Source organism: Petaurus breviceps, unplaced genomic scaffold (assembly GCF_028583685.1).
Source record: "Petaurus breviceps papuanus isolate PSGF00001 unplaced genomic scaffold, PetGlider_PUasm1.0 90849, whole genome shotgun sequence".
Taxonomy (NCBI): domain Eukaryota; kingdom Metazoa; phylum Chordata; class Mammalia; order Diprotodontia; family Petauridae; genus Petaurus; species Petaurus breviceps.
In genome coordinates, this window is record NW_027187361.1 from 28576965 (window position 1) to 28595773 (window position 18809).

The 18809-nt window shown below is 35.9% G+C and overlaps 1 protein-coding gene across 1 annotated transcript in view; it reads left to right on the top strand.

Annotated features, from left to right (window-relative positions):
- USP25 (ubiquitin specific peptidase 25) overlaps positions 1-18809 on the top strand; it is a gene marked incomplete at its 3' end in the record, with an annotated part of 179832 nt that overhangs the window by 95873 nt on the left and 65150 nt on the right. Inside the window, exons 15-19 of the mRNA XM_069073063.1 lie at positions 5984-6054; positions 6903-7131; positions 8358-8558; positions 15548-15687; positions 18167-18280. Coding sequence (XP_068929164.1) covers positions 5984-6054; positions 6903-7131; positions 8358-8558; positions 15548-15687; positions 18167-18280 — 755 coding nt within the window. The remainder of the gene's footprint in view (positions 1-5983; positions 6055-6902; positions 7132-8357; positions 8559-15547; positions 15688-18166; positions 18281-18809) is intronic.

The window sequence follows — 18809 nt, forward strand, 5'->3', positions numbered from 1 at the left end:
CAGATTCATTCCCTTCCTCCCTTGTCACCCACCCTTACTGGGAAGATAAGCAGTTTAGTATAGGTTGTACATGTGTAGCTATGCAAACCATTTCCATAGTGGATGTATTGTAAAAGACTGACTATATTTCCCTCCCTCCTATCCCACCTCCCACTTGTTCTATTCTCTGCTTTGATCCTGTCCTTTTTCAAAAGTGGGTGCTTCCAACTTCCCTCCCCCCCTCCCCCAGCTTCCCCTCCCCTTCATTATCCCCCCTGTCATTCCCTTCCCCCCTACTTCCTGTAGGGTGAGATACCCTGTTTAGTGTGTATGTCGTTCCCTCCCTGAGCCAAATAAAAGAGAATAAGATTGACCCATTCCCTTTTGCCTTCCTGTTCTTCCCCTCCATTGTAACCATTTTCCCTTGCCTCTTCTGTATGAGATAGTTTACCCCATTCTGTCTTTCCCCATCTCCTCTCATTATATTCCTCTCTCACCTCTTAATTTCACCTTTTATTTTTTAAATTTTTTTGCTTTTTTTTTTTTTGGAGGGCAATTGGGGTTGTGACTTGCCCAAAGTCACACAGCTAGTAAGTGTGTCAAGTGTCTGAGGCTGGATTTGAACCCAGCTCCTCCTGACTCCAGGGCCTGTGCTGTACTCACTGCACCACCTAGCCACCCCTTAATTTCACCTTTTAAGTATCATGCCTTCCTATTAAATTGGTCCTGTGCCCTCTGTCTATTTATACCTGTACACATATATACACACACTCACATATGTATTCATATGCCCATATACCCTCCTATATAGATATATATGTATATATACACATTTCTATTCCCTTCAACTATTCTTATACTGAGAAAATTGTCATCAGTTACAATTATTGTTTTTCCATGTAGGAATGTTAATAGTTCAACTTTGATAAGTTCCTTATGATTTCTTTTCCCTGTTTACCTTCTCATGCTTCTCTTGCTTCTTGTATCTGGATGTCAAATTTTCTGTCTAACTCTGGTTTTTTCATCAAGAATGCTTGAAAATCCTCTGTTCCACTGAATGACCGTATTTTCCCCTGAAACACGATACTCAGTTTTGCTGGGTAGGTGAGTCTTGGTTTTAATCCCAGCTCCTTTGACCTCTGGAATGTCATATTCCAAGCCTTTGATCCCACAGTGTAGAAGCTGCCAGATCCTGGGTTATCCTGATTGTGTTTCCACAATATTCAAATTGTTTCTTCCTGGCTGCTTGTAATATTTTCTTCTTGATCTGGGAATTCCAGAACCTGGCTGTAATATTCCTAGGAGTTTTCTTTTTGGGATCTTTTTCAGGAGGTGATCGGTGGATTCTTTCAACCTCTGTTTTGCCCTCTGGTTCTAAAACATCAGGGCAGTTTTCTTTAAGAATTTCTTGAAGGATGATTTCTAGGTTCTTTCTTTGATCCTGGCTTTCAGGTAGTCCAATAATTTTTAAATTATCTCTCCTGGATTTATTTTCCAGGTCAGTGGTTTTCCCAGTGAGATATTTCACATTGCCTTCTATTTTTTCATTTGTTTGGATCTGTTTAATAGTGTCTTGATTTCTCATAAAGTCACTAGCTTCCACTTGCTCCAGTCTAATTCTGAATGAATGATTCTCTGGCAAATTCGGCTTTTTAAGGCATTCTTTTCCTCATTGCCTTTTTGAGACTCTTTTGCCATTTGAGTTAGTCTATTTTTTAAGGTGTAATTTTCTTCAGTCAGGTTGTTGACTCTGTGTGGGATACGGAGACCCTAACCCAAATTGACTACTCGGAGACCTCTCACAGTGAAAATATAAAGTTTTATTAGAATTTCTCAAGAAGCGGGCAGTCCAGTCTCTGGTACTGCACCCAGAGAGAGGAGGCCCACTCTACAGGAGTAGAAACTGGGTTAAATAAGCAAGGGTTGGGGCGGCTTGGTGGCGCAGTGAGTAAGAGCGCCTGCCCCAGGATCAGGAGACCTGGGATCCATTCCGGGCTCAGACACTTAGCACCCACACAGAAATACCTGGCCATGTAACCTTGTGCAAGTTACTTAACCCCAGTTGCTTTAAAAAAAAAAAAAAAAAAACAAAGAAACTGGGTTAAATAAGCAATGGTTACCCGCCCTTCCCAAACATTAGCGTAATTATTACTAATGAGGCTCTAATTTTGTTAGGTAACATACATAATACATGAGATCCATTATGCAAGTACAGTAACAACCTCAGAATACTGAACCCCCTTCAGTCCAACCTAGATGTGTCCTTATCTGGGCCTAAGTGTCCCAAGGCCACTGTCTGTTTACTGATTGGTCAAATCCACCTGCTGCTGCCAATATTATTTCATTTTTAGTATTATCTAGGAGTTCTCTGGGAACTGGGAACTCAAATTTCTTCCCAAGGCTACTGTCTGGTCCTTTTTTCAGTAGTCTTGTTTCAGCAATTCTTGGAGTTCTATAGAAACTTAACCAACTTTGCTACCTCTCAACTACCATTCTTTTCCCCAAACTAAAAACACCTCTAATTTGGTGTCAATAGTTAATTCAGTCAATTGTATTAATACTCAGTAGCTCTTACATTACCTTGAAATACACAATGACTTACATATATATATATATATGTATGTATGTATGTTTGTATGTATGTATGTATGTATGTATGGGGAAACAATACTGAACCTAGCTACAAAATACAAGGAAGTCATAAGAATGTGTATATGATACTCAGAATGGGGAAATTTCACTACAAGTTGTCCCTCACAGCTCTCATTTCATAATTTTCTTGCATAGTTCTCATTTCTCCTCCCAATTTTTCCTTCACTTCTCTTATTTGGTTTTCAAAACCCTTCTTAGGCTCCTCTATGGCCTGTAACAAGCTCGTTTTTTTCTTGGAAGCATTTGGTGCAGGAGTTCTGACTTCACTGTCTTTCTCCTGTTCCATGCTTTGATCCCTTTTGTCCCCAAAATAGGAGTGTAAAGTTGGGTTGCTCTACTTGCTTTGCTTCTTTTGCCTGCTCATGTTGCCACTCAATTACTTGAGTTTTGGGCTTTTTGCCCCAGTAGGACTCTGCTACCAGACAGGGGAGCTTTGTCTCAATCGCTGGGGTTTTCTCAGCTGCCAAAGCTATTAGATGGGTGCCCTCCCTGAAGCCTCCACACACTCTGGCAAGCTGGTCGCACACCTCAGGACCTCCACCCTAGACTGCAATCCAGATCCAAGCAGGTTAAAGCAAGAGCGATTACCCCTCAGAGTGGTGCTTGGTCCTCCTGCAGTCTGCAGGCCAGGAGCTGAAGCTGGCATGTGGTGGTGTCTGCACAGCTACAGTGCCTCAGCAGCTTGTCCCTTCAGGGGATGAAGCCTGGACCTCACTCCCCAACCGAATCCCAAAGTCCACACACTGCACTGACCTCCCACTTTTTCCTTAGCTTCTATGTGTTGATGATTCTAGAAACCACCACAACTGCTGGTGATCTGAAGTCCCTCCAGCCAGCGGCTGGTCAGGCCACCCTGAGGCTAAAACCTTGGGTTCCTGCAGGGCTGGGCTGGTCTCCCAGATTGCTGCACTAGCCACTTCCTGCTGGCCTGCCGGGCTGTCCTCAGTGGGGGGTCTGTCAATTTGTGGGTTCTGTAGCTTCAAAGTTTGTTCAGAGTCCCCTTTTACATGAATTGGAGACTATGGAAGCCGGAGCCACGTGGAAGTCCTATTTCTACACCACCATCCTGACTGCCCATTGTGTTGTTAGAGTAGCCTGGCACAGGGCTTTGTAAGCTATAGCCCTGATGGCCCCCTGCCTATTTTTGTATGGTTCATAATAAGAATGATTTTTTTACATTCTTAGGCCATTGGTTACTGGTGTTTGGTCTAGTTACCGCTCTTTAGTTTAGCTTTGTCTATCTTAAACAAATCTTTAACTTTTTCCTTATGTTAAGTTTTCCAGCTTGAAATTGTCTTAGTGAGTCTTGACGAACCTTTCTTGAAATCTCAATGGATATTTTATTTATTCACTTGTATATTTAGTTACCATGTTTTAAATAGAATTTTCTTTTCATGTTGATGTGTACCCCTAAAGAATATGTTAAAATAATATTTATATTTCAAATTATACTTCCTATCAGTTTAATGTAATTTGGTCACTGATGTATGATAAATTTAACATTAGTAATTGGAATTTTATCATTACTAATTAGAAATGAAATTTCTATAGTACTTTTGGGTTTTCATTGTATTTTACAAACATTTTCTCATTTATCTACTCCATGACACTCTTAGGTAAATGTTGCAGATGAGAAAACTGTCTGGGATGAGATAATACATTTTTTTTTCCTGGAAGCTTTGGTAATTTCTGCCTTTTTCCCCCTCTTACTTTCCCTTATTATTCACTTTCTGATGCTTTGTACTTTGATTGTGGTTATCTTAGGAACTGGAGCATCTTAACCTCCTTCCACACTAGACACTTTAAAGTTACACACGCACACACACACACCCACCCACACACCCACCCACACACACACACACACACACACACACAGTAACTTGTTCCAGTGTCCCGTCTCCTGCTGTACCTTAGTTTCTAGGCTTGGCTTGGTGTTTTGAGCTCTGTAACACCGGTGTTACAGAAATGGCGTTTACTACCCTGACAATTCAGACCTTTGCAATGCTGGAGATTCAGGGTTGTGGCACCTCCACACTTTTGCTTCTAGAAGGGGTACTGCAATGCTGGCTAACTGTTGGGACCTGAGCAAATTAATGGAGCCTGGAACTAGGGTCTTCACAGCCCTGGAATAGAGGGATGGGAGGCTGAAATGTTGGGGTGGTTTTTGTGTTTAGCCTGTATCATATCCTTAGGCCTACTAGTGCAGCCTCCTTACTGGTAACATGAGAGGTAAGGGAAAAGGTGCTGAGTGAGTTCAAGGTCAGTTCATGAGTTTGTTGTTTTCTGTGATTTTCTTTTTTTTTTTTTGGCTCAAAGTTTCTGTTTTGAAAAGGTTTGGTAGATCATGGGGATCAGAGAAAATGTCTACTACTGCCATCTTGTTGCCCACATGACCCAGAAATCCAGATAATGTGTAAATATATAGTTGGAATTCAGTACATTGAATACTATTCTAAATAATTATTGTAAAATCTATGTGTAAAAAAAATTATCCCACATTCCGGGAAAAATCACCCAAATATTTTGAGCATTATTAAAACAACAATATTCTGATGAAGTAATAATTTTTGATAAATCAGTGATGTTCAGTCTGTCTTAAATTAGCAGCATTAGAATGTGTACTTTTTTGTGAAATGAACATTAAAACTACATTTATTATTCATATAGCTATTAAGTATCCAAAGCAGGATTCAAATTTTGGTTGTTTTGAGGCTAAATCTAGCCCTATTTTTACTAGGGCAACTTCTTGAAAATACTTCTGTGTTGCAGATGTTTTAAAAAATTGATGAATCATAATACTTAAACCAATTCCAAGAAATGATTTTCTAAATTTCATTTTAAAGCTTGAAATTTTCAAAATTAACCTATGTGTATATCACAAATTGAATCACCTATTTTGATAAACTCAGGGAGATAAGTATTATGTCTTTAATTATCTAAATTATTTAGTTATTTCTCCACTATTTGTAAGTTTATGTAGCCTTAATATTTCTTGATTTTTGTGGATTTTAAATAATGAACATACACTTGAAATTCTACTGCAAAAAAATAATTCACCAAACAAAATTTTCCAAGTCTGTGTAGTTCAGAAAGGACTTTAGAAAATCACATACATATTTTGTACATATTTAAAACATTAAAATTATCTGTAATAAAATTTTGGATTAAATTACTGATGAGAAGTGTATTTGTAATTAGCAGTGTTAAAGGTCATATTAATTTGAGGGATGGATTCCTCTCATAACTTTATAGAGAAAATAAGATTTGATCCTTTTCCATATAGTTTCAGTTGAAGTAGATTATATTAATCATAAAGTGATTGCTATTAAAATATATTTCTTTATCACTTTAGATTTACAGGAAAGCATATCTAGAATTCATCGTACAATTGATCAAATGTACTCTGACAAGTCTATGGTACAAGTAAGTGAAATTCTGAGGTGGGAAGTACATTAAAAGTATATTTAGTCTGACGTACAAATCTTCAGATAGTCTAGTTATCTCATATATTTTATTGTTTCATTCATTATTTTAAGAGTTTCCTATTTTAAGTTTCGTTTTTTTACTTTTTGCTCAACTGCATGATAAAATTTTTAATACTTTGTTGATTTTTAAAAAAAACATTATCAATTATTACTTTTCATAGAGCTATTAGGGTTTCTTTTGCATTCTTGAGGGAAGAAAAAAATGTCATTTCTTATGGTCGTTGAAAATAAAGTCAATAAGAGTATTTTAACCCTTATTTTTATAAATCACTGTTCAAACTAGAAAGTTTAGATAATTAGATAGAAGTTCAGGACTCTTAAGCTCTTTCAAGGTAATTACATTATAGTTAATGTGTGTACATATACATTACACATATGCAAATCCTATTTGACTCACCTTATAAAACATTTAGAAATTTAGCTAAACCATATTATATGCATAAAGCTTTTGAGAAATTTCTTACTAGCAAATGTTAGTATAAGTATGTCAGTAAATGCCCAAATGTCAACTTCAAAATAGAATATCCATGATATTTGTTAAAACAACATCCTTTCTTTAAACAGGTTAAATACTTAACTGTCTGTTAATTATATGCTGCAAAATTTTAATTTCAGCTGGTTTCCTTCAGCTGTTGGAAAGCTTCCACTTGGTCACCCAACTGTAAATTTATGTATATTTAAGAAATACAAGTATTACAAATTAATTTTATATCATCCTAAATTATTATTTGACATTAACTAGAAAAATTACAAATTAACTTTCCTCCCCTCCCCCCATGTGTTTAGGTTCCTTATCGCTTACATGCTGTCTTAGTTCATGAAGGCCAAGCTAATGCAGGACACTATTGGGCATATATTTTTGATCATCACCAAAAAAGGTGGATGAAATATAATGACATTTCTGTGACAAAGTCAACGTGGGAAGAACTAGAGCGAGATTCTTTTGGTGGCTACCGAAATGCCAGTGCATATTGTTTAATGTACATTAATGATAAGGAACAATTCGTAATAAAAGGTAAGTGCAAGAATATGAAGTCAGATATGTTTACATAAGTAAACTCCTTGTTGCCTAATGCCAGGTTAGTTAATCAATTAACAATTGCTGTGCCAGAGTAGTGTTTTTACCTTGTAAGTGAAGAAACTGGAGGCTTGAGAGGTCATGTAGCCTGGAAAGTCTTAACAGAAGCCTTGTTTGTGCTCTTTTTCTTGATAAACCATGTAGCCACTTATTAATGACTTGTATTGTCCATAAATTGACTGAAAGCAGCTCTTTTATGGTCTATTGAGGGTTTATGCATATTTAGTTATTAGCCCTGCCATTGTGGCTGAATTTCACAGATTAAAAAAAAAAAAATTAGGTGACTAAGGAACAGTGAGAATTGAGGGGGAAAAAGAAGATTAAAAAAAAGGATATTTTCCCACACTAACTCTAACCACAATATTTCGTTGCCTTTTTTAGTGTATTCTAAGGATGGCTTATGCATTTATACAAAGTGTTTGTTTTTTTTTTCCTTTTTGGCTTACAGTAGAGATGTCAGTAGCTACTTAGAGCAAAATAGTCCTTGTGTAATGTTTTGATAAACTTTACAAGTATGAGTTGCTTTTTATTAAAAATTCATAGAATCGTGTACTTGAAACCTTTCCAGTTTGGAAGGACTTGCTACTATTGCTTTCATTCTACTAGAGTATTTGAACATCCAGAGTTATCTCCATTCTATGTTGGGCATTAATGAATTCCCAACAAAGTATTGTCTAAGTATGTGCAATAGTAGAGTTCCATCTTTACTACTTACAAATCCAGAAGTCATTTCTTTCATTCCTCTTTCATCAAAAACAGTACCTGTTTGTGAATAGGCACAAACGCAAGGTATTTTTTTTTTACCATCATAGTAAGTCATTGCATGCCAAAAGCTTAAATTCTAAACCTTAATTTTCATTTAAGCATATTAAATGTGTAGAAAGCATAATATCTATATGGTTTGTTGAAGAGCAATTGGTAATCTAATATTCCTTTACAAGTATTCTGTAATGTTAATTTTTTTAAATTGCCTTTTCATTTTTAGGTAGTATACGTTTGTCAGCAAGTGGTAAAACTAAAGATTTATCTCATACAAATAATTTCTACTTCACAAAGTATAAGCTTAATGTATTTGTTGAAATAAGTCAAAATATGTTCTGTTTTGAGAACTGCATTTCTTCATTCTTGGTCATGTAATCGTCTTTGCAATATATGATTTGCAGAAGACTCGCATAAGGAATCTCATCAGAAATTCGTTGGCATGGAAGCATTACCTACTGATTTAAGGGACTTTGTCAAAGAAGATAATCAGAGATTTGAAAAAGAGCTGGAGGAGTGGGATCTGCAACTTGCCCAGAAAGCTCAGCAGGAAAAGATTTTAGCATCTCAGAAAATGAGAGAGCCAACCCCTTCTCTGATGACAGGTCAGCTAATTTTTTTTCAGAAGTAATATTTCAAAGGTTTAGCATAAAACATGTAAGTTCTTTCTATATATAAATATATGTGCAAATTATATATATATATATATATATATATATATGTGTGTGTGTATATGCATATACACATGGAATTTATATGTTTGTATAGATACAGAGTATACAGCATTTGGGGGGGGGGTGTGTATGTGTAGTCACAGTACACATACATATATTCTAGTGTTTCAGATCATATTAACACTGGAATATTGGATTTCTGCAATGACTTCAAAGTTTTTCGATGGTAGAAGTCTATTTTCTAATTCCACTAGACTAGGAATTTCACTGGGCAGCTAGGTGGTACGGTGGATACAGCTCTGGACCTGGAGTCAGGAAGACCTGAGTTCAAATCCAGCCTTAGACACTTACTTGCTGTTTAACTCTGGGCCAGTCACTGAATCCTGTTTGCCTCAATTTCTTCATCTGTAAAATGAGCTGAAGATGGAAATGACAAACCACTTCATTTTCTTTGCCAAGAAAATCCCAAATTGGGTCATGGAGAGGCTGACACAACTGAAAGGACTGAACAGCAGACATCAAGACAGAGTTTCACTGTTAGCAAGATTTGGAGTGAATGCCTGAGTCAAGTGTATCTGTGTAGGAGACTGGAGGCAGAATTCAACAAGACCGCAACCCAAGTCAGAAACACCTCAAGTACTCAGTGAGTGCATAGGCTGGTGAAATATCATGCAGAGTCAAGGAGGGAAAGGCAAAGTTTTGTAGGCGAGACATCAACTTCACACTAGATAGATAGAGAAAACGCTGAATAATAAAAACCAAAATGTATGTAGTGCTTTAAGGTCATTTGATCTGCACAGCAGCCCTTTGGTGGTAGGTGCTCTCATAGGTATCTGAGGTGAGATTTCAATTCAGATCTTTCTTCCTCAGAATCCAGTGCTCTCTTGTCATGTGGAAATTTAAAAAAATAAATAAATTGTGCAAATTATATCATTGACTTAAAAAAAAATAGAAATCAACACTAAATGAGAAAAACATAAAAATGAAAAGAAGCTATACCAAGGACTCAAAAATGCTCCAACATGACCTATTTAACCAAATAAATAATTCATTAAAATGGGAAATGGCTAAAGGAGTACGCCAATACGGATTTTCAACATTTCTGACTGAAGTATAACTGAAGAAAAGCCATTTCCCCAAAGAAAAAGACCAAAAGAACCTGAAACTTACTTAGGGAATACTTTGCTAAACTGCCCTCAAGCTGTCCTTTAAAGGTTTACCCAGAACTTTCCAAGTAACTCTCTATTTTCCATCATTGGGTCTGCTTGGTTTCTATTCAACGAACATCATACCTTCCCTGTGGCAGATGAAAGATGAAAAGACAAGAAAACAGACTTTCCCAAGCATACTGATTTATGAAGTGCTGCGTGTCAGTTGCCTAACAAGGCAGGATTGGACCTCCACAGTTTAGGTCTGGATGTTGAATACAAGACAAAGACAAACTTTTATACATTAAAAAGAACAATACAACATTAGGTAATTTGATTTCTAATTTGAGGAAAGATTAGGGACTTTCCAGGTTGAGAGGGAGAGAGTAAACAGGTGCAATTCCCTGAATTCAGAAAAAGGTATCCCACTCCCCCTCAAGTGTCTGTAAACATGGAAACAGTGACTGATTGATCAGTATGGAGCCGGTTCTTAGATAACACATATGGGTTGCTCGAGGACACTCCTTGCATCAATTTTTGTATAGCACCTGATTTCTGGTCAGCATAAGCTAGATCCTTAGTTAAGGCTCTCTCAGTAGAAGGGAGAGTCAGCATAATTTCCTAGCCATGCTGGGCTAGGTTCAAATAGTGCAATAAGGTTTTCTCCCAGTTCCCACAATTAAATAAAGTTTTCTCACAATACAGAATTTGGGCTAGATCCATAATTAAGTAGAAAAGGAATCAAGCTAGCTCCAGAATTTCGTCACAAGATTGAGTCAGTGTGGTTCACTCAATTCCCATAGTTAACCACTTTCTGTCCTAATCCCCTCACTAGGATAATTGATTACCAGAAATCTATCTCATCATTATCTAGCAGGTTTTGATACTCAATGCTTTCTCAGCTCCCTTTCTTGCCTCTTCTCTCTAATTGTTATTTATGTTTTTCTATAATCCTTAATAGAGGATCTCTTTATCTAGAAGCTATAATGTCTAAAGTTCTTTGCAAATTTTAAAGAATTTTACTATCATCATCATCTTTAAAAGATCTTTGTTCCCAGTACAAAAATAACCCTCAGACTTCTGTCATGTTCACTAATATGACCAGTCCACCTCCTTTAGTATCTCTCTCTATATAGATGCATAGATATACATATGGATATATTTCCTTGATTTATATCTTGATCATTTCCTTTGTGGCAATCCTTGTATGTCAGTGTATCTAGTTATTTTCTTTGACCGTTTCCTTTTAATTTCTTTTTCACTTATTTTCTTCATTTGTTTGTGAGGCTTCTGTCCCTTAGCACGTGGCCCATTTTTGTAAAGGTATCAGACATACTGAAATATGTATATTCCTTTCTAATCCAATTCATGAGTCACGGAATACCTACAATACCTAAGTTTTCTAAAATTCTATTCAGGTTCTTAACTTTTTTCTTATTTTTTTTCTAGTTAGATTATTAAGTAATTAATTAAGTAAAGATTATTAAGTGCTTACTATATACGAGGTATATAGTTAGTGCTTAATAAACATGATTTATCTAATATATATGTATATTTGCATGTATACATATACATATGTGTGTATGACCTCATACAGAGTTTATGTGCATGTGGATTACATGTTGTCTCCTCTAATTACATTGTGAGCTTCTCAAGGCTAAGGACCGTCTTTTGTGCTTTTTTTTTTGGATCCCTAGATTCAAGCTTGCTCTTAATGATGTTTATTGAATTTAGGAAACCAAAAATAGGTGAAAGAGAGTCCTTACCCTTGAGGAACTCATAATCTAATGGAGAGTAGAGAACAGCATGTAAACCATGTACAAATAAGCTCTGTATCAGATAAATAAGAAATAGCCGCTAATAATTTTGCTTTATTTCTCCTTGTAATTAAATTAGCTTGTCTTTTAAGTACTTAGGTGAGAAATTCTTAAGCTGGAATCCTTAGATTTCATGGGATCCAATAACTTTAATAGGTAGAAAACAATAATGTCTTTATTTTCAATAACTTCTCATTAAATTTTGGCTTTTCCTTCATTTATGAGTTCAAAAAAATTAGACCATGATACAAAAAAAACATTAAAAATAATTTATTTAAATGTTATTTCATTTGCTGGATACATATGAATTATTAGTATTATTGGCACTAATAATATTATTAACAATATGCATAACCTTATTTCCCTGCTTATTTCTGTTTCCATTCTTGCCTTGTTTGAGTTTCTGATTGTTATTCCTTGCTTTTTTAAGTTTACCTGAGGCCTAAATAAATTCTCCTCCAGTTCTCTTTTCTCTGTGTGGATCTTTGTTTCAAATACATTTTTTGAAAATAACATATTTTTGAATTATCCTGTCTAATCCATTCTGTTACTCTTCTCCATTTTATGAGTTTTGCTTGCTTTCATTTTTACTGTTCTTTTCAATTTTGTACTTTTCCATGATAACTTCTTATAATTTTTCCTCCTTTTATACTACCTCCTTTTTTACAAAGAAGGAGGTAGAAAAAGAGAAGAAATCTGATCAACACAATTTATAGTAGTTGTGTGACCACAAGGTAGATATTTTCTCTGAATCTTAAAACTCTTAAACATATCTAAAGTAAGAATTGCCAGAGATTAAGCAATTTCATCTCTCTCCACAATCTGGGACACCAATAATCCCAACAAGATAAAAATTTTATGGACAGAAGAAGAAGAGAAGGCCAGTATTCTCTAACCAATAATGAGCAATAATCCACTACTCCCTCCCCTCAAGGAATACAGAATTTTTTTTAAGAGTAAAGGATAGCAATCCAAAATAAAAGTCTAGAATAGATGGAAGGGTAGAGATAAATAATGAAGAAATACTTTTCTTAAAGAAAAATCACTGAAAATGCAATTTTAAAAACTAATAAAATAAATTGAAGGGAAGAAGAGGAAGAGAGATTTCACTTGAGTATTTAATTGACAGAAAAAAGAGGGGAATAATTAAATGACTAGATTAAAAAGCAAGAAGGAAATGGGAAACTACTAAGAGTTCCAAATTTTAAAATTCCAAAACTGTGAAAACAAATAACAAATAGGGTAAGGGAAGAAAGCCAATGGAATTATGATAACCCTAAAAAATAAGCTTATAACTAGAGAGACATAACATTGTGTTTGCAGTGTAAAAGGAAGAAAAATGAAGTCTTCATTAAAAAAAAAAATTAAAGACAAATATAGGAAAAATATAAGACTGATCCTTATAACTTTAAATGTGAAGGAACTAAACATTCTAATAAAAGGTAAAAGAATGACAGATTGTGTTTTTTTTAAAAACTCCACAATATTTACCTTATAAGAAATATGTTTAAAGAAAAAAGACATAAGTAGAATAAAAATGGTGGGCTAGGAAAAAAAAATCATTCGGAATTTACTGAATCCAAAAAAGTCAAGCTAAAATAAATCTTGAAAACTTAAAAAAGAATGAACAAGGAAACTACATTTTACTGAAAAGAAATATAGACCATAAACTGAATTTATATGCTTGGAATGCCTTAACATCTAAATTAATAAGGAAAGTCGCAGGTAGACCACAGTAGGACATAGATAGATAGTTGTACCAATTTTTCCATCCCTTTGGGGCATCTAATGTAGATGCCTCTGCTCAGGTTCTGTGTCTTTATTGAGACATTTCCTCGTTATTCTGTTTCCTCTGCTTTGTTATTCTTTCCATTATCTAGTGGGCAGAACAAAAATATACCAATAAAATGTTTTTTCAAACTACAAAAAGAAGTAGCTGGTTGACAAATTATATATTAGCAGGTATCAGCATCACTAGCAGCTAAGTGCCACGGTACATAGAGTGACAAGCCTAGAGTCAGGAAGATTCACCTTCCTGAATTCAAATCTGGCCTCAGACATGTACCAGGTGTATGACCTTGGGCAAGTCACTTAGACCTGTTTGCCTCAGTTTCTTCATCTGTAAAATGAACTGGAGAAGGAAATAGCAAACCACTCTAGTATTTTTTGCCAAGAAAACCCCAAATGGGGTCGCAAAGAGTCAGACACGTATTATTATTTATTATATAGTTATTATAATATTACTATCTGAAGTGACTTTAGAGGCCTGTGCTCATTTTATTGATGAGGGAATAGGGGGTGACAGGTTAGGTGTCTTACCCGAGGTCACTCCAGGATTGAAATTCAGATTCTCCCTCTCCAAACGCAGTGTCCTTTACCCTCCGCGATAAGAATATCATTAAAGAGAATATTTGCTAAGCCAGGAAATTACGTCCCCCAAATATACTGGGTGACTCTTTGAGGTTCTCAGTTTCAAGTAAGAACATGACCAAAGCGGAGAGCTAGAATCGAAACCCTTGAATTCTTATTTTCTTTTCAAAGGACACAGTTGAAATGAAGGGGAGAAGTAATGGCTGAGGAGGAGGCCAGCAGAGAAGTGACCCAAGTACTGGGTGTATCTGTTTCTACAATGAGTGTAATAAGCATGTACTTCACTGGGAATCTGGAGGGCTTTATTCTTGTTTTAAAAGTTGAAAAGACAGCACAAAAATTCCAGTTATTTTTTTCCTTTTGCTATTATTTCCCCCATGGCTTTAATATTTCATATAGGAGACACCCCCTCAAGAAAACAATACAAAGAAAGTAAATCTTCCCCTGCTTCTTTTTTGCTTAAAATCTTTCCTTTCCAATGAACACAACAGAGAGAGAGAAAGCCAAGTGCACTGACTCCTGTCTTTTTCTGATGGTGCTGTGGTCGGTTTGCTTTTACATAAAAGAGTACCGGTGGTAATGAAGCTTTGAACCTGGGGTTCTGGAAGGCCAAGAGTGGAGAAACATCTTTAGTGGAAAGAGTGGCACATTCTAAATCTGTCCACTGTCGGGCATTCCCTCCTCATTGATGCAGTTTTCTTTCTTCTGACCTTTCTAATAAAAAGAAGGGGCTACATTCCATTTTGGTGAAATATTTACGTTTTCCTCTCAGGGTTTTCCAGACCTCACTTCTTATGGTCTTGGACAGTGTCTTGGCTAGAACTTGCCTTTAAGACAGAATTAAAATTCAACAATTCATCCACTGATTTTGTTCAGTAACTTCTGGGTCTGCTGTACCTAATCTGTGGACATAATTGTTTAGCCTCTTTGGAATGCTAAAATGCAATGACCAATTCTTTTGTATTGTAATTTATAAGGGAGAATTTCAATGATTATTGCTTATTAGTAGAGTTTGGTGAGTGACAGAGCTAGGTAGCAAAGCATTTCTTGTTTGTGCTTTGTTTTCAAAGAGGACCAATGACTTCAGGAAGGTGATGGCTTGACTTTCAAGGGAATTGGATTGAAGTGAGGCAGCCTGTCCAGAGTCATCAGAGTCCAGTGGCAAGACACAAATCAGGACAAGTAGAGATTGGAGACCCAAGCTAATGTCTTTCCCAGGTCTCAGGTTGTCTGAGGCAACACCCGTTCAGTGATTAAAGGCTAGGCAGAGACACTCAGCAGCTACGTGGATAAATGGATAGACTGCCAGGCCTGGTATGAGGAAGACTCATCTTCATCAGTTCAAATCTGGCCTCAGACTTTTACTAGCTACGTAACTCACTCAACCCTGTTTGCCTCAGTTTCCTCATCTGTAAAATGATCTGGAGAAGGAAATAGTAAATCAGTCCAGTACCTCTGCCAAGATGTCAGACCCAGCTGAAACAAATGCACAACAACATGATTCTTATTACTAAATAAATAAGAATTCAAATCAGTTCCTTTTGAGATTTATATTAAATATATAATTAATTGTTTTGTCATTAAGCACAAGCAGAAGAACCTGGATACCTAGAGCAACCATTAAGAAGTGATCTTGCCAAGTATCTGAAAGAAGAAACAATGCAGGCGATCACCAAGGCATCGTCGGAGCATGAAGATAAAAGTCCAGAAGCTGTTTTACAGCTGGTGAGAATTTGTTTTTAGTTAATGTTTTTAAGTTATGTGAGAGTGTGTGTGTGTGTGTGTGTGTCTGTGTGCTTTAGATAGTTATATTCAAGACATTTTCATTGACTTTTAGCAAAAAGAACATTAGATTTTTAGTTCTGGCTTCTGTTTGACTCTGGATCATTCACTTACCCTTATAGAGCATTCATTGCTTCCCTTATAAAATGGAGGGAGTTTGAACTAGATGATTTCCAAGGTCCTTTGTAGTTTTGTAATTTTTTTTTTAAGCAATCGGGGTTAAGTAACTTGCTCAAGGTTACATGGCCAGTTATTTCTGGGTGTGGTGCTGAGTATCTGAGCCCGGATTTGATCCAGGTCATCCTGACACTGGAGCTGGTGCTCTTACTCGCTGAGCTACCTGGCCGCCCCTATGTAGTTCTGTAATTTTGATTCTTATTCAATGCATATACTGACTTTTTGGAAAATGCCGACCTATATATTAATATAAAAAATCGACAAAATATGTCCTATTTTCTATTGCATGAAATGTAAATATCAGTGTCTAACTGATTTAAATTGTATTTGAGGGATTATGTGCTTTCTCTGTAGTTTGATTATGTGGAGGCAACGTAAGCACATGTATACATAAAAAAGTCATCCAGAACATTGAAAAACACATTTTAAAAGTTCTTTTTTCCTTGTAAATATTTACATAGTTAGCAGAGGCCTGTGGGAAAAGAAAGTTCCACGAGGAAGCAATTTTTTAGGATACATAATACTTAACATTCCCAAAATCACTTATCTCCAGTGTGCCGTTAGATTTCAGAATGTCCTTGTTCTCTCTTTATAGGAAGTTAGTTCAGTAAACTCTCTTATGAATTACAAGATCTCTTTTCACTTGGTTTGACCTAAGTGACTGTACATGATTTCTTAACCATTAACTTCAAATTTTGTCATTCTAAAATGGAAACTTGGTACTTTTCATCCTTTACTCAGGAGTATTATAAGGGCCGAGATAATATCTGCTAAATTCCACAAGCTATATCCAGAGTTAGACATTCTATGAGCTAATAGGAATGTATGTATGAGTTAACAGCGCATTTGAGCTAGACATTATTTAACTGAATGGAACAATAGAAAACGTTAAAGATCTGTGATTTCACCACTGCCTCAGATCACAATTCCCCTCGCTTTAGCAGAAACTCTTCCTAAATCACCATGACTGAAAAAGCATCACATAGTAAGGCTAGTCTTTGGAGGACAGACATTCATACCTTTGCTAGACCCATCTCTGAACCTTTTTCAGGCTGATGTAAGATATGCCAAAGCTTGTCACTACTGGCCTAGCATTCTAGAATCCAAACTTTCATTCAGACCACCCTGAAACATTGAGATAGTGCCATATTTTACAATAATTACAATATCAGTGGAGAGGATAGTGGCAGCCTCCATCTTTGACAATGGCTACTATTTATTTAGTAAGAACTTATTGAGGGGGTCAGGGAAAAACCAGAAAACATCCCTGTATTTCAAGTGCTTTTGTTTCACACTACACTAAAATTTACTAAATTCAAGATCCAGTGAAGAGAAATTCTATAAGTTTTTGGTTAATGTTTATTGTCAGGATATTTCTTTGTTTTGTGACTTGAAGGTAGGTTAAGTTCTTTACAATTGGCCTTTTGTTGATAAATAAGCAATAAGCTCTTTGGAAATCTGTTTAAAATACTATTTTATTGAGTAAATAAAAAACATTTCAACACTTACAGTCTGATGTACTGGACAAACTTGAAAGTAATAAAGCTGAACTTCATTTTTCAAAATTTTCGTAATTTATCTGTTTCGGTATGATTTACCTCCTTCATTTGAAAGAGTACAGGATTTGAAGGTAGAGGTTCTGAGTTTGAATACTGGTTCTTTTACTTATGACATTAAGCAATTCATTTCATAGTTCTGAGCCTGTTTGGTCCATCTCTGAAATGAAAGCACTGGGTAAGAGTGCCTCTAAGATCCCTTTCAGCTCAAGAGATATCCCTTAGAGACCTTAGAGACATTCTATGTTTCCTTCCAATGACTGAATAAATATTTTTACTATTCACAGTTAACACTTCATTCATAGCAAATAAGAAATTAAAGACTACCATTTGTCCAAATAAAAGTTTTTAAATTAGTTTTAGTTACCTTTTCAGCATAATCTTCAGTATACCTTAAGATATAGGTGTATGGAAAATATTTTTAGGTTATACAATGCACATGTTAAGAATCAGGAGTTCAAATTATTTATTTAAAGAAATAAAATTGAGAAGTGTTTAATGTGGGGCCTGTAGTTTAAAGGAAGAAATTTAATGTTACTGGCCTTTCTTGTAGCCTGAAAATATCTAGGTGGTAATGGGAAGTTAGCCATCTTTCACCTCCCCCCCCAAAAAAAAAAAATTAGTTTTACTGTTTTAGATTATTCTCTTCTATTTTTCTAATTGTTCATGCTCATTATTTTCTCCTGCAGACCCCTGAAAAAGCCATCAGTCAACCACCTTCTAACCAGCAAGCTGTAGAGGTGGCGATTCCTCATGTAGGGACATTTATGATTGAGTCAGTGAAGGGGGGTTATGATGATGAGGTACTGTTCTCATGGCCCTTTGCACCACGAACTTACCTGTCTTATTCTGCTGCTTGGCACAAGCGTTTTGAGCATGCCTGCATATTCACACATACATAACTTTCTCTGTAACATTTGAGTTTGTCACTCCCAGCTCTAAATTTATGATTCTGGGATCCGTGGTCTTGAGTAACTTCCTTGATCATATTAATGAAAGTTTGAAATTAAATTAATTGAAACTTAAGAAGAAAGACTTGGGGATTATGTCGCATGGACAAAATAAGTATATTATCCTATTTAATATGAAAATCTCATAAAAACATTTTTGCATATTAAAAATGCCTCTGGTATAAATTAATTCTCCCTATCGTGATATTTTACCTAAATTATTTATTCTTATTTTCTATTGCAAGTCCTAAGAGCAGTAGGGAGCTGTGCAGAAGCTAAGGAGACTCTGGGAAAGCTCGGGCCTGGCACAGAGTGGCTTGTCAGCATTTGTTCTTCCGCTTCCTTCAGTTTTTAAAAAGATACAGTAGTGGTATTGCAAACT